The following is a 15,299-nucleotide window of genomic DNA, read 5'->3' as shown; positions in this document are numbered from 1 at the left end:
AGCTCAGGCGATGGATTGTATTGCTCAGGAAGCATCCCGTACTGACCAGCACATCTCCGACTCTCCCTAAGGCCAAAGATCAATCAGCCAATGGCAGGCACCGCTGCTGGTTATTGATAAACTAAACTCTCTCCCTGTATAAGAAACCAGCCCAAAGGGAGGGCGCTGGCTTTCCTTAAGGGTCAGTCTCTCTCTCTCTCTCTCTCTCTCTCTCTCTCTCTCGCTTCCCTTTAATAAACTTTCCTATCTGCTTGCCTGGCTCGCTCTCTTTTTTCTCCACACTCGCCTTACATCAAGAAGATACAAGAGTCTGGGCTCACTGAAATCATTCCTTTGATATGCACCTCAGCTATCTGGGGCCAGTATCCTGTGTTTTCTCATCCTGAGTTCCCTCGAGGTATACTGTGGTGGACGTGGTGGTGGCTGCAGGGTGTCTGATGATTTCCTGGCGGGCCTTGTGTTTCCATCTCAGGATGTTCCATCCCGAGTTCCCTCAGGGCTCACCATCAGGAGCGGCTGTAGTGGCTGATGGCTGTGACATCCTTTGTTTACTGACAAGGCAGGCAGCATTTTTAGTTCACATACTGAACATGTACTGGCATAAAATTAACAGTTTTGAGAATTTTTCTTCAGATTTGATAGAAGCATGATGGAGCTTGTTTTTGCTTTCTTTCAGATTGTGTTATGCCTATTGATCCACAATTTTTCTTTTTGTTGTCCACTGACAGAACAGAACAGAACATTGTTTTTTTTAATCCCTTTTTCTTTAATGCTACATATGATGATTTCACTTGTTCCCAATGCTGGAAGAGTATATAGTCATATCTGTGTGAAAGAATCAAATTCTTCAAGCAATGAAATCCATTTCAAAAGATACTCATGGCAAGTGCCATAATAATTATCCACTTCAAGTCAGGATTTCTTTCCTCTTCGTAGGTAATGTTGTCTCTTTTATGAAAAGCCTTGACCCTTAAAAGGATGAACTTTTTCATCAATTATTTAACATATTCAACCAGTTCCTTTAAGCAATGGAGTACTTCAATAACCCCGCTCTTCTTTCTCTTTGTAAAATCCATTTGCAAATGAGATAGTGAAAACTCTGAGCAAGAGATAAGTAGGCTTCCCTCAATAATTTAAAAAGTAAAAAAGAATTTTTTTTCCTTCACAATTAAAGTATGAATTCAGTGTTTTAAAAAACAAAACCTGAAGAGCCTTCAACTGTACTTGTTAAAGAGAGCCAATGGGTTTTTGAATGAGAAAGAATTGAAGCATATTGGATGCTAATAAAATCACTAAAATGATGTAGTCATTACGTTCAATTTTTTGTTGTTGTTCATGCCAAAGGGCTTGTGGGATCTTAGTTCCCCAACCAGGAGACCAGGGATCGAACCCACGCCCTTCACAGTGAAAGCGAGGCATCCTAACCACTGGACTGCCAGGGAATTCCCAAGTTCAAATTGTATAAATGCTGAAATAAGAGAATAATTTTATGACCATTATTTCAATGTCAATAGAAAGGATATCAGATATTATTTGAGTACAATTATGCAGAATATGAGAAGTACACCCAACACTTTCTGTAGCATCATTCATGTTCTGCTTCAACTTTGAATAAACTTTGTTTGCACCTATATACAAGTAATGATATATACAAGTATCCACCAAAACTTGTATAATCCCTACAAAAACCAGTACATTTTTCTCATTCATTCCAAACTGAGGAAGAGTCTCTGTAAAAAATCATCTGTTTCTGAAATTTCATCTGGAAGGAATTTTTCTCACATCGACCAGCCTCTTTCATAAGAAAACTATTGCACAAGCCAAGGAAAAACATTCACGTGCATCCACGGCCATGCTGTAAAAAGGTCTAGATATTTTAGCATGGATGACTTAGATTTACCATTTTCATCTTTGATAATCTCTGTAACAGTAAATGGAGCTATTACATTTTTTATGATTTCACTTGGGCGTTTTGAAATTTGCTTTCAATTTTGGAATCAGAAAACAATTCTGGTGATAGTACATTCAAACAGTCATTTGAGCTAAAAGACGTATACCTTTCATATATGGTGTAGAAGGCCATTACAACTTCCACTGTGACTATTTTATCTTCTTCATGTGAATTTCTCTTAATACAAGGGTTGTTTTTGTTTGTTTGTTTACTGTCTTTCATACTGTTTGAGGAAATCATACATCTCTCATGCTGAGCTATAGTATTTGCTGGTCTATAACTGACTTTCCACCATTTTCTATACTGAATGAACAACTGTATATTGCACAAATATCTTTGAAAGGACTTGTTTCTCATTTAATAAAAGTGCACTGTTCATAAAATTTGTTGCAACATTTACACTTGTGTCTGGGCATTTCGAGGTTCAAATATACACACAATAAAAACAGATGAACACAAGCATAGCAAGAATAGAAAAGGTTGAATGTGAAAATCTAAAGGCCATGTTAGTCAGTGTGTCTGTCACTCACAAGTAAACAAGAGTTGAACGGTTGAAAGGGCTGTGGATTTAGGAAGTATAAATAAATTGAACTTGGTATTTAATGCAAAAAGTTGAACTTGCTGTTTGCCTAAAGGGAGAAGTGTCCCTGCAAGGTTCAGTCTTCCAGAACAAAGCCAGAGTGGATCCTGTGTAAGGTTTTGGTTAGCTTAGCGATTCAAGGACTGGTGATCATTCAGAAGTAGAAGTGTTTAGGGACTGATAGACTTTCAGGAGTGATTTTGTTGTCACTACAGTAAGGCTGCTAAGGACCCACTGACTAGAAGTGTGATTGGCTGATTTTTGGAAGCCTGGCTCTGTCATTGATTTGCTGTCTTTCAGAAGTCTATTACTGGAGAGAGGCAGTCATTTATGGGCTGATTGTAATTAATGGTGGTTACCTGTTCACAACTTGGGAATGTGGCCCAAAACACAGGCTTGTTCTTTTGTAAATATTTCCTTTAATTCTAAATCCATCCCTCCCCTCTCTTTTGCTCTTCCCTCAGCCAAACCTGCAGGAGAGACCAGACCTCTATTTGTGGAGATATTCCTTTCAGTTAGTGTTACCTCAAGTGATTTAATCGCCAATGGCTGTGGTTGAAAAACAGCTCTAACTGCTGAATGTTTGTAACTTATTGAAAAAATCTGAATCCAGGACATTTAGGGTGTCCTGACAAAGTCAGTATAGGATGCAGGACAAAAGCACATAGAGAATGTGTCCTGTGTGTTCAGGACGGCTGGCAGCCCTAGATGAAGTCCATGCCCCAGGCAGAGTCTTCTAGCACCAAGCCTTCCCAGCAGTGTTCAGGGGGCACCTGAGAGTTCTGTGGGGGTCAGGGCCCACTGTCCCCAGGGGGAAGAAGGGGCTGTGGGCTTGCAGTCCCCACTTCACACAGACTGCTCTGTCTTTCTCGTGTTGACGGATTGAATTTCTGGCGAAAGCTTCAGCCAGAGTAAGCAGTCTCATGTCAAAAATGTTTATGTCCACTCTCTGGCCGTTAGATGCAGCATGCATCATGCAGTCTCAGCCTTCAGAGACCTGTGTTCACAGTTGGCTTCAACACCCTGCTCTGTATGTGGAGAGAAACTTGAGTTACTGGAGAGCTATTAGCTGCCTAAAACAAACAGAATAATGACAGATGTGTCTGGGTACTGGTGGGGAGTGTAAGCTCAACCTTGGACACAGGCTATCAAGAGTAGAGTCCTAAAGGGGACCCAAGATAGAAGAGGTGAAATTGAACAATAAGGGTATTTAATTTATATATAAGCCACGAACACACAGGCATACGCAAAAGCACAGATGTATGCTTAGAAAAGAAAGCTTAAGGAAACAGGGAAAGTTTCTCTGATTGGTGGATTTCTAGGTGAGTACTTTCCCCTTTGAAGTTCTTCCTGGGTTTCTTAAGCTTTTAATTTTAATAAGCTGTATAATTTGGGTTTCCAACTGTGTTTTCAGGAGAAAGGATGACATACTATAGCACGTGGGCTACTATATAAACAACACTAGATTTTACCTAAATTTGTGGCCGTAAATGATCTCTACTAATGCAGCCAAACGTAATCTGCAGCCTGGGCCCCTCTCCTGAGAGCCGGACCCATGCTTTCTACTGACCACTGGACATCTCTACCTGGACAGCCCACAGAACCTGAAGTGGCCTACACTGATCTCAGCCATCACATCCTTCCTCACCTCTACTTCTAACTCAAATCGCCACCAATTCTCCCTCCTCCTCTATCCCCAGTTTCCTCTAGTCTCTGTGCTCAGCGTCAGTTAAGATGAATAGCTGCAATTTAGTCAGCCCAAATTCTCATTGTATGTACACACACACGTACACACACACACACACACACACACTATTTCAACAATCACTGACTACCTCAAATGCTGAAATCTGTCTTCTCCTCACCATGCTCACACAGACAGCTTGAATTAAGTGCCTTGTTATTTCCTTTTGCTTTGTTAATTGTTTTCCCTCGGTGCATCCGTTGGAGTTTAACCAGAGAAGTAGAAATAATACAGAGAGATGCCACATACCCGAAGACCAGCATCTTGCAAACCCACAGTAAAACAACCAGGATATTGACATTGATACAGTCAAGGGACAGAACTTTTTCATCACCACAAAGATCCCTCATGTTTTTCCTTTAATAGCCACAACCACCCCCCTCCCACCCACATTCCCTTCGCAATGCCTGACCACCACGAACATGTTTTCTATCTCTGTAACTTTATCATCTTAAAAATCTATATAAATTGAATCATACTCAGCATAATTCCTTGGATATTCATTTGGGTTGTTGCACATATCAATAGTTCATTTCTATTTATTGCTTAGTAGTGTTCTGTAGAAGGAATATACCATAGTTAGTTTAACCTTTCATCCACTGAAGGACAGCTGGGATTTTTCTAGTCTTTGGTTATCATGAATAAAGCTCCTATAAAGAATTATGCATGACTTTTGTGTGAGAATACATTTCCCTTTCTCAGGGATAAATGCCCGAGTGTAATTGCTAGGTTGTATGGTAGTTGTATATTTAGTTTTATAATGAACTGCCAAACTCTTTCTGAAAGCAGCTGTACCATTTACATCCCCACTAGCAATACATGAGTGATCCGATGTCTCTGCATCCTCACCAGCATTTGGTCACTATATTTTAGTTCTGATAGGTGTGTAGTGATAGCTCGTTGTGGTTTTGATTTGGATTTCTCTGATGGCTAATGATTTTGAACCTCTTTTCATGTACTTATTTGACATCTGCATCTCTTCTTCAGTGAAATATCTGTTTATGCCTTTGGCCCATTTTCTAATCGGATTGTTTTTCTCTTGTTGAGTTTTGAGAGTTTGTATATATTCTAGATATTAGTTCTTTTTCAGATAACATGGCTTGCAAATATTTTCTTACAGTGTGTAGATTGTGTTTTCATCTTCTTAACAGTGTCTTTTACAGAACAAAAGATTTTAATTTTGGTATGAGCCAATTTATGAATTTTTCCTTTTATGGATTGTGCTTTATGGGTCAAATCTAAAATCTCTTGGCTTAACCCTAGATCCTGAAATATTCCTTTTTTGTGTGTTACATTGTTTTAAGTTTCACATTTAAGTCCGTGATCTATTTTGAGTTAATTTTTGTATATGTTAGGCTTTAGTCAAGGTTAATTTTTTTCCTATGAATGTCCAAATGCTCCAGCATCATTTGTGGAAAAGGCTCTATTTTCTACATTGAATTGCTTTTGCAGTAGACAAAAATAAGCTGGGCACACTTACTTAGGTGGGTCTATTTCTTCTTTCTCTATTCTCTTCCATTGATCTGTTTGTCCCTCTGCCAATACCACACAGCCTTGATTATTGTGGCTATATAATGTCTTAAAGTCTGATAAACAGATTCATCATAAGTTATTCTTCTTTTTCAAAATTGTTTTAGCTACCCTAGTTCCTTTACCTTTCCATGTAACTTCTACAGTAAACTTGGTTGGATTTTTATAGGAATTACAGTAAATCCATACATCAATTGGGGGAGACTTGACATCTTTACTATGTTGAGTCTTTCAATTCATGAACACTGTACATCTCTCCATTTATTTAGATCTTTCTCGATTTCTTTCAGGATTTCAGCCTCAATAGTTTTAAACATTCAAGCCCTGTACATGTTTTGTTAAAGGTACATCTAAGTATCTAATTTTTACAAATCATTGTAAATGGCATTAAATTTGTAATATTGATGTCCACATATTCATTGCTAGTGTATAGAAATACAATTGTTTTACGTATGTTTACCTTGTGTCCTATGACCTTGCTGAACACACTTCTTAGCCCAGGGGGTATTTTACTTTTTTGGTAGATTCCCTGGGATTTTATATGTAGACAATCATGTCATCTGTAAACAGGGATGTTTTTACTTCTCCTTTCTGGTCTGTATGCCTTTTATTGCCCCTTCTTTCCTTATTTCACTGGCTAGGATTTCCAGCACTATGCTGAACAAGAATGTTGAGAGCAGACTTCCCTGCCTTGTTTTCAGTGTTAGGGGAAAGCAGTCTTTCACTACTAAGTATAATGTAAGTGATAGATTTTTTGTAGATGCTCTCTGTGGACTTGAAGAAGTTACACTCTATTACTATTTTTCTGACAGTTTTTATCATGATGGGGTTGAATTTTGCCAAAAGCTGTTCCTGCATCAATTGGTATGATCATGTGATTTTTCTTCTGTAGCCTCTTAATATGGTGAATTACATTGATTGATTTCAAATGTTTAATCAGTTATGTATCCCTGAAACCCCACTTTTATGCTCTTTCAACTGGTTGAATCAGGCATACAGATTATCCAGGATAATTTCTCTTACTGAAAGTCAACTAATTAGGGGTTTAATTACATCTGTAAAGTTCCGTATAAGTAAGGGTTTTCCAGAAAAGCAGAACCATTAGGAGATTATAGATAGATAGATAGATAGATAGATAGATAGATAGATAGATAGATAGATGATAGATAGATAGAAAAAGGGGAGAGGGGAGAGGGGAGGGGAGGGGAAGGGAGAGAAGATGGAAAGATTTTTTTTAAAGCTCTTTATTGGAATATAATTGCTTTACACTCTTGTACCAGTTTTTGAGGTACACCAAAGTGAATCAGCTGTATTTATACATATATCCTCATATCCCCTCCCTCCCGTGACTCTCCCCCACCCTCCGCATCCCGGCCCTCTAAGGCATCACCCATCATCGAGTTGATCTCCCTTTGTTATACAGAAACTTCCCACTAGCTATCTATTTTACAGTTGGTAGTGTATATATGTCTATGCTACTCTCTCACTTCATTCCAGCTTGCCCTTCGCACCCCGCCTCCCCAACCCCATGTCCTCCAGTCCATTCTCTGAATATGTATCCTTATTCTTGTCCTGTCACTGGGTTCATCAGTACCTTTTTTTTTTTTTTTTTTTTTTTTTAGATTCCTTATATATGAGTTAGCATACAATATTTGTTTTTCTCTTTCTGGCTTACTTCACTCTGTATGACAGACTCTAGGTCTATCCACATCCTTACATATAGCTGCATTTTATTCCTTTTTATAGCTGAGTAATATTCCATTGTATATATATGCCACATCTTCTTTATCCATTCATTTGTTGATGGGCATTTAGGTTGCTTCTATGTCCTGGCTATTGTAAATAGTGCTGCAATAAACATTATGGTACATGTTTCTTTTTGGATTATAGTTTTCTCTGGGTATATGCCCAGTAGTGGTATTACTGGATCATATGGTAGTTCTATTTTTAGTTTTTTAAGGACCCTCCAAACTGTTTTCCATAGTGGCTGTACCAACTTACATTCCCACCAACAGTGCAGGAGAGTTCCCTTTTCCCCACACCCTCTCTAACATTTGTTGTTTCTAGATTTTTTGATGATGGCCATTCTGATCGGTGTGAGGTGATACCTCATTGTGGCTTTGACTTGCATTTCTCTGATGATGAGTGATGTTGAGCATCTTTTCATGTGTTTGTTGGCCATCTGCATGTCTTCTTTGGAGAAATGTCTATTTAGGTCTTCCGCCCATGTGTGGATTGGGTTATTTGCTTTTTGGTATTAAGCTGCATGAGCTGCTTGTATATTTTGGAGATTAATCCTTTGTCCGTTGCTTCGTTGGCAAATATTTTGTCCCATTCCGAGGGCTGCCTTCTTGTCTTGTTTATGGTTTCTTTCGCTGTGCAAGAGCTTTTATGTTTCATGAGGTCCCATTTGTTTATTCTTGATTTTATTTCCATGATTCTAGGAGGTGGGTCAAAAAGGAGCTTGCTTTGATGTATGTCATAGAGTGTTCTGCCTATGTTTTCCTCTAGGAGCTTTATAGTGTCTGGCCTTCCATGTAGGTCTTTAATCCATTTTGAGTTTATTTTTGTGTATGGTGTTAGGAAGTGTTCTCATTTCATTCTTTTCCATGTTGCTGTCCAATTTTCCCAGCACCACTTCTTGAAGAGGCTGTCTTTTTTCCATTGTATATTCTTGCCTCCTTAATCAAAGATAAGATGCCCATAATGTGCTTGGATTTACCTCTGGGTTCTCTATTCTGTTCCATTGATCTTCCTTTCTATTTTTGTGCCAGTACCATACTGTCTTGATCACTGTGGCCTTGTAGTATAGTTTGAAGTCAGGAAGCCTAATTCCACCAACTCCATCTTTCCTTCTCAAGATTGCTCTGGCTATTCGGGGTCTTTTGCGTTTCCATACAAATCGTAAGATTTCTTGCTCTAGTTCTGTGAAAAATGCCGTTGGTAATTTGATAGGGATTGCATTGAATCTGTAAATTGCTTTGGGTAGTACAGTCATTTTCACAATGCTGATTCTTCCAATCGAAGAACATGGTATATCAGATGGAGAGATTTTAAGGAATGACTCGTGATTATGGAAGCTGGCAAACTTAAAATATTCAGGGTGGGCCACCAGGCTGGATACGAAGGATAGAGCTGATGTTTCAGTTCCAGTCCAAAGGCTGCCTGCTAGCAGATTTCCCTCTTGCTCAGGAGAGGTCATTTTTTTGTTCTATTCAGGCCTTCAGCTGATTAGATGAGGCCCACACACATTGTGGATGGCAATATGCTTTGCTCAAAGTCCATCAATTTAAATGTTACTCTCACGCAAACATACACTCACAGAAACACCCAGAAGAATGTTTGACCATGTATCTGGACACCATGGCCCAGCCAAGTTCACACATATAATTAAAACCATAAGATTAACCATCATCGATACCTTCACAGCAACACCTACATTAAGTGTTTGATTGAATAAATAGGGACTATAACCTAGCCATGTTAATTTTCTGTTCAACCTATTTAGAAAAGAGGAATATATAAATTAAAATAACTATGACAAATGACAAAAAAATGCCTGTGAGAATGTTATTCACATAAATAATTGGTGAAAATATGAATTGGTATAGCATTTTTAGCAATATTTTAGCAATATTTATAAGAATTTAAAATAATTACATTTTCTACTTTAATACAGTTTCCACTCAGCTATGTCTTTAAGAAAACATGCACTTTTTGCAAAGAATTCATGTTCAAAAATGCTTATTTCAGTTCTATTGATTATAGCATAAAGTGGGAAACAACTATGTGTCTATTAGTGGAAGAATGGTTAAGTTACGGCACACATACATGGCAATTCTATTACAGAAGTGAAGTACATGTATATGTCCTGCTATGGAAATATCCTTCATTTTATTAGTTGATGATTTAATTTATTAATTAAAGGCAAGTGGGAGAAGAATATATACATCACTACCCATGTTTGTTTAAAAAAAAATGACAATATACAGTTATTAAACACATTTATACTTGAAAAAGCCTAGAATCAACTTTAACACACCAGATTGTTAATTGTGGTTAACTCTGAAAAAGGGCTGAAGTTTCGAGGAACATCATAAAGAGTGGAATTGTGATTTATCTGCCTTGTTAGATTTTTTTTTTCTTTTGTAAGAAGGCTCTTTGTATTCTTACCTTTGTAATTGAAATATTTAAATAAATCTAACAACAGAAATAGTAGCTGTGTATCAGTAAGATAACGTTTCTCCTGATCTGAAATTTGAATAGTTTAATACAACAAGCATTTATTCTGCACATAAAATGGATGGGGTTGGCAGGGGCTCCCTAATACCAGTTGAAGTAGAGTTCCAGGCTGCTTCCAACTTTTGTAGTTCCACCATCTCAAGACAGACTCTCCATGTTTGCTGCCATATAGATGAAAAAGCATGCAACTGTTTAAACCGGTTCTCAACTGTCTTAGCCTGGAACTGAAAAATACTCCTTTCGCTTCTATTTCAGTGGCAAGGGCTAATCAGACGATCCTTTCTAGCTATGAGTGCACTTGGCAGTGTAGTATTTCCAGGAATCTAGGAAGCAGAGGAAGCCAAGATATGGATGAACATTTGCAGTCTCTCCTACAAACTGTTAAAATAATATGTGCTCAATACAGAGCAACTATTATATAATTTTTTATGACAACAACCCTCTTTGTTTCTCAGAGAAGTTTCTGAGAAGTGTAAATTCATCTTGCAATTAACTAGCTTTTTCAAGAACCTAAGATGTAACAGGTGCTTTCCAATGCAGGATTACATTTCATTTTCAAAAGGATCCTGAAAATATCTGTAGGAAAGGTGCACCCTTCTTCACTCAGTAGCACTTTTCTACTTTGCAATAATCTCTGTAATCTCAGTGGGCTGAGAATTTTCTCCTTCATTTTGGTGTGTGGTCAGTATCTTAATTTGGGAGTCCCTGCTACACACCACCTACTGAAAATAACCGAACACCTGTACAGGTGCCATTAGACACCCTGAAAACCAGCATTTTCTTCTGGGGAAAGTATACAAACAAGAGGCAGTGGAAGGATGGTGAATTATTTTTCTTTCTTTTTAAATCAAAGCTAGCGTGACTGCCAAGGAACCATTTCCTACCTTCTGAAGTACTCCAGAATTTTTAGGATTTCACCTTCTCTAGATGTTTGCTTATACAAGTGATTTCCATGGTGCTTCCTTATCTACTATTTGTGGAAGAGGCATTGATTTTGACCATGTAGGTATTCTCACTTATAGGTACATGTGTTCAGTTTCAAATAAGACACTCTATTAAAATCCTAATGCAGATATCAGGGTGATTTCAAAAACCCCTTTCTAACTTCAGAGTTATGTCCCCAAAACCAGTAGGTTCTGTGCCAGATCATAGTCTACTAAGCAGCCTATTTGGAAAATGCCTTAAGTGTGATGAAGGTCCTGATGGAGGATGACCACGTGTCTGAAGTTCACTGTCCAATATGAACTCTACATAGAAGGGGCTGTTGCTATCAGAGGGGTCCCATGATGAGGGTTAGTCAAGAGATGACTACAGGGAGTTGGAATATTCCATCACGGGGAGGGCAGGTGATTCTGGGCTATCTGTTCCACTGGGAGCAGGGCTCAGCCTCCAGAGGAGTTAAGAGATAAAAGGTCTATGGGTGGGAGGAGAGGAAATAATGTGGGAAACAGACAATCTCTGACCAGGGGTCTAGTCCCTATTCTGCCCTGTGAACTTGGGCATATTACCAAGCTCCTTTAGCCTTAGTTTCTTCACCTGTGAAGTGAGATTGATCAGCCCTGTCTTGCAGGACTGTTGGAATCCATGTGCTGAATGTAAAACAACTAACACACTGTCTGTAGTGCGTTGGGTCTTCAATAATTGGCAGTTGCTACTATTATCTTGACCTCAGACTCTACCACCCTCTTATCTGGGATTTATTTATCCAAGAGATGTCAGAGGATATGAAGTGCTCTAGGACACGGTACACCAAATCAGTTAAAAATGCTGATTAGCAAGAAAATCTACGTCAGTCTTCCCCTTTAGAGCATATATTATTTGTGTTTTACAGTTTTGTTAAATGGAATACAACTCAAAGCTGCTAGAATTTGTGTAAAAGGAGAACTCCTTCCATCCCACCCAGGTGCCCTTCTGCCCAAACCACCCCTATTTTCATTTATTTTGCCCCCACCAAAAATCTAGATCTCACATAGTGTTTGATAAATTACACTCAAGGTAATCCCATTAAAATGTCCTTTGAATGGAGTGGGTTCTGGCTCTCCAAGAATAAGGCAAATCATGCCAGCCCAGTAGTGGCTGGCACCTTAAAGGAATATTGCCCTGTATCTCAGAAACTCCTTTCTCAGAAACTGAATGCACTATGTTCAATTGCACTGCGATAAGAGCACAAGATAACTTCCATTCCTGCCCCCGGTGCAGATTCTCTGGTTTGCCATGATCCCAAAGTAATGCTAAGTGCAGTTTTGCATTCCAGGCTATTGACTTCCAACTCTGAGATCCACCGGAGGGTCTGGCCCCTGCTCACCACTTCCATGCCTCATCTCCCCCACCACCCAGCTTCACTTAAAATTACCTCCCACTGTTTACAACAGCCAGGTCATGGAAGCAACCTAAATGTCCATCAACAGATGAATATATACAATGGAATATTACTCAGCCATAAAAAGGAACGAAATTGGGACATCTGTAGAGGCATGGATGGACCTAGAGACTGTCATACAGAGTGAAGTAAGTCAGAAAGAGAAAAACAAATATTGTATATTAATGCATATATGCGGAATCTAGAAAAATGGTACAGATCAACCAGTTTGCAAGGCAGAAATAGAGACAGATGTAGAGAACAAACATATGGATATCAAGGGGGTAAAGTGGCAGGGGGGGTTGGGGTGGGATGAAGTAGGAGATTGGGATTGCCATATATACATTACTAATAAGAAAAAAATCAAACTGTACACTTTAAATATATGTAGTTTATTGTATGTCAATTATAACTCAAAAAAAGTTCTTAAAAAAAAATCACCTCCCACTGAAAGACTTGTAGTTATCCAAGGCCATAGTATGCCTGTCCCAGGGCATTTACACTTGACTGCTGTCATATGGATCTTCCATCTTCTCACTCATTTTTACTTGTCCTTTAGGTCCTTTTATATAACTGCTGCTCCTAGAAGCTAAAATACTGTGGATGGGGATTGGGTCTTATTTATACTAATGTCCCCAGTACTAGCATGGTGCCTTCCAAAGAGCAGCTGCCCAACTAATGTTTGGAGAATGTCCAATTAATGTTCCTTCTACATTCTTGAATGAGCTAAGCAAATACAAATATATGTCTTTTAAAATTTTATAGAACAGACTAACAGGGACAAGAGAAACCAAGAATTGACCATCTTTTACTTTTTTATCTACTTATTGACTCCAACTATCTTACTGCTGCATGCCTATAAATTTCCAAGGAAATTCCTCTTTTGGTTCCATGTTATCTTGTTCTAGATGATTAAAAAGATGAATGGTTTCCACTTTGTATTACAGAATAACAGATCTCTTACTCTTCAACCTGAGGAACAGTAATAGATGTGTAAACAATGTCATTCATAAGCTTAGATTCTTAAGCTAATTAATCCTCCTATTAAAAGGAAAACCATTTGAAAAATGCCAAAAAAGAGATAAATTTCCAAGTCAGCCATATATAATAGGAATACACAGATGTTATATGCTATTTTCCCTCTAATCCCACTCCAGCCTCCCACTGTTTCAAACATTGACATCCCTTTTCAAGAACAAAGTGCAGGGCTTCCCTGGTAGCAGAGTGGTTAAGAATCCACCTGCCAATGCAGGGGACACAGGTTCGAGCCCTGGTCTGGGAAGATCCCACATGCCGCGGAGCAACTAAGCCCGTGAGCCACAGCTACTGAGCCTGCACCCTAGAGCCTGCGAGCCACAACTACTGAGCCCATGTGTCACAACTACTGAAGCCCATGTGCCTAGATCCTGTGCTCCACAACAAGAAAAGCTACTGCAATGAGAAGCCCGCACATGGCAACAAAGAGTGCCCCCACTCGCCGCAACTACAGAATGCCCGCACAGCAACGAAGGCCCAACACGGCCAATAAATAAAAAATAAAAAATAAAAAAAAAAACAAAGTGCAGAATCTGCCTCAGTCTTCACTAAGGGTGGGAAAAACCAGAACTTGCACTGGCCCTGGCACTTGTGCAAGCCCTAGCTTCAATTCTGGCTTGGGCTCTCTCTTCCTCATCTCTCAAAGCCTCCTCATACTGAGATGGGAAGCTCCTGGCATTGGTCCCATGGATCTTAGCCAAAAACTCCAGCAATTTCATCTTGCTTGTTTCAGCATGGGCTCTTGGACCCCACAGGAATTCATAATGTGGAGGATCACTGGTGGGCACCTGCTGGTACTCCAGGTACTTTTCCTTCACGAAATCACTGGTGATGAGCCTCCAGGGTTCCCCGAAGATGAAATGCTTCCTCCCAGAATATATATCCATCATATTCAGCACTTTCCAGACTTCCTCTTCAGCAGCACAGTTCCCCTTCATGAAGATCACTCCCAGGACGATTATCAGGAGGCCAGTCTTGGGCATGCCCTGTTCATCACTCAGCCTTCCATCATAGGTGAGGTCCAGCTTGTTAACAAGGGCATAGCTGTGGGTGGTACAGTCCACTTCTTTCACATCAATGCCAAAGACCAGCTCCATCTGCTCAGAGGCTCTCCTGAGGATCTCAAGGAAGTCATCCTTGTGCTCTTTGATAACATCACCAATCATATCTGCCTTTGTGATTGGCTCTCTCATTTGATATTTTTGCAGCAGAAAACAGACTAACAATTCCACCTTTTCATCTAGAGGGTCTGTGCGCAAGTTCTCAGTGTCTGGCAGGGATTGTGAAGTGTTTGAATTTTCCATCTCTTCTTGGCTGCTGGAGACCTCATCTGATTTGCTTGATGAGGTGGCTGTGGTGACAGTGGAGAAGGAGCAGACACTCTGAGGACCCTGGGGAGTACTGGGTGTCCCAGGAATAGAAACATCTTCCATGGTGCAGGGGATCAAAGAAGAAGAGGAGGAAGAGGAAGCCTCATTCTCAGCCTCTGGAACCTGAGCACCTGCCAGGCCCTGGGTCTCACTGTGGGCCTGCAAGTGTGGCTCATGTGGGAAGCATGGACTCTCCTTCTCTCCAGGCATGAGGTCTTTGGTGGGTGGCAGCTGACAGGAGTGTCCGCAGGAGGGTGGGCTAAGGGCTCACAGTCTATGGGAGAGAGAGTGGATAGGACTGGTCTCAGCTGGTGAACTTCCCCATCACAGCTCTGATGGAGGCTGCCTCCAGAGGTCTTCCCTGAGGGCAGTGCTGCAGGGCCTCACAGGTCTCCTGTCCTGCACCACCTGGTCCCTAATAACCTGAAGGAGGAAGTGAAAAGACTCCTCAGGGCGCAGCCAGCCCTCCCAGACTGACAACAGGGCAA

The 15,299-nt window shown here is 40.0% G+C and overlaps 1 protein-coding gene across 1 annotated transcript; it reads right to left on the bottom strand.

Moving 5' to 3' along the window:
• Nucleotides 1-13,989: 13,989 nt before the first annotated feature.
• LOC130841551 (melanoma-associated antigen B16-like) lies at nucleotides 13,990-15,021 on the bottom strand. The gene has a single exon (XM_057717672.1). The coding sequence runs from the start codon at nucleotides 15,019-15,021 to the stop codon at nucleotides 13,990-13,992; it is 1,032 nt and encodes a 343-aa protein (XP_057573655.1).
• Nucleotides 15,022-15,299: the final 278 nt, after the last annotated feature.

The sequence above is a fragment of the Hippopotamus amphibius genome, chromosome X (assembly GCF_030028045.1).
Source record: "Hippopotamus amphibius kiboko isolate mHipAmp2 chromosome X, mHipAmp2.hap2, whole genome shotgun sequence".
Classification (NCBI taxonomy): domain Eukaryota; kingdom Metazoa; phylum Chordata; class Mammalia; order Artiodactyla; family Hippopotamidae; genus Hippopotamus; species Hippopotamus amphibius.
This window is presented reverse-complemented; position numbering and strand designations above follow the sequence as displayed.

Coding starts and splice junctions, on each gene's coding strand:
- LOC130841551 (XM_057717672.1), bottom strand. CDS start 15,021: ATGCCTGGAGAGAAGGAGAGTCCATGCTTCCCACATGAGCCACACTTG.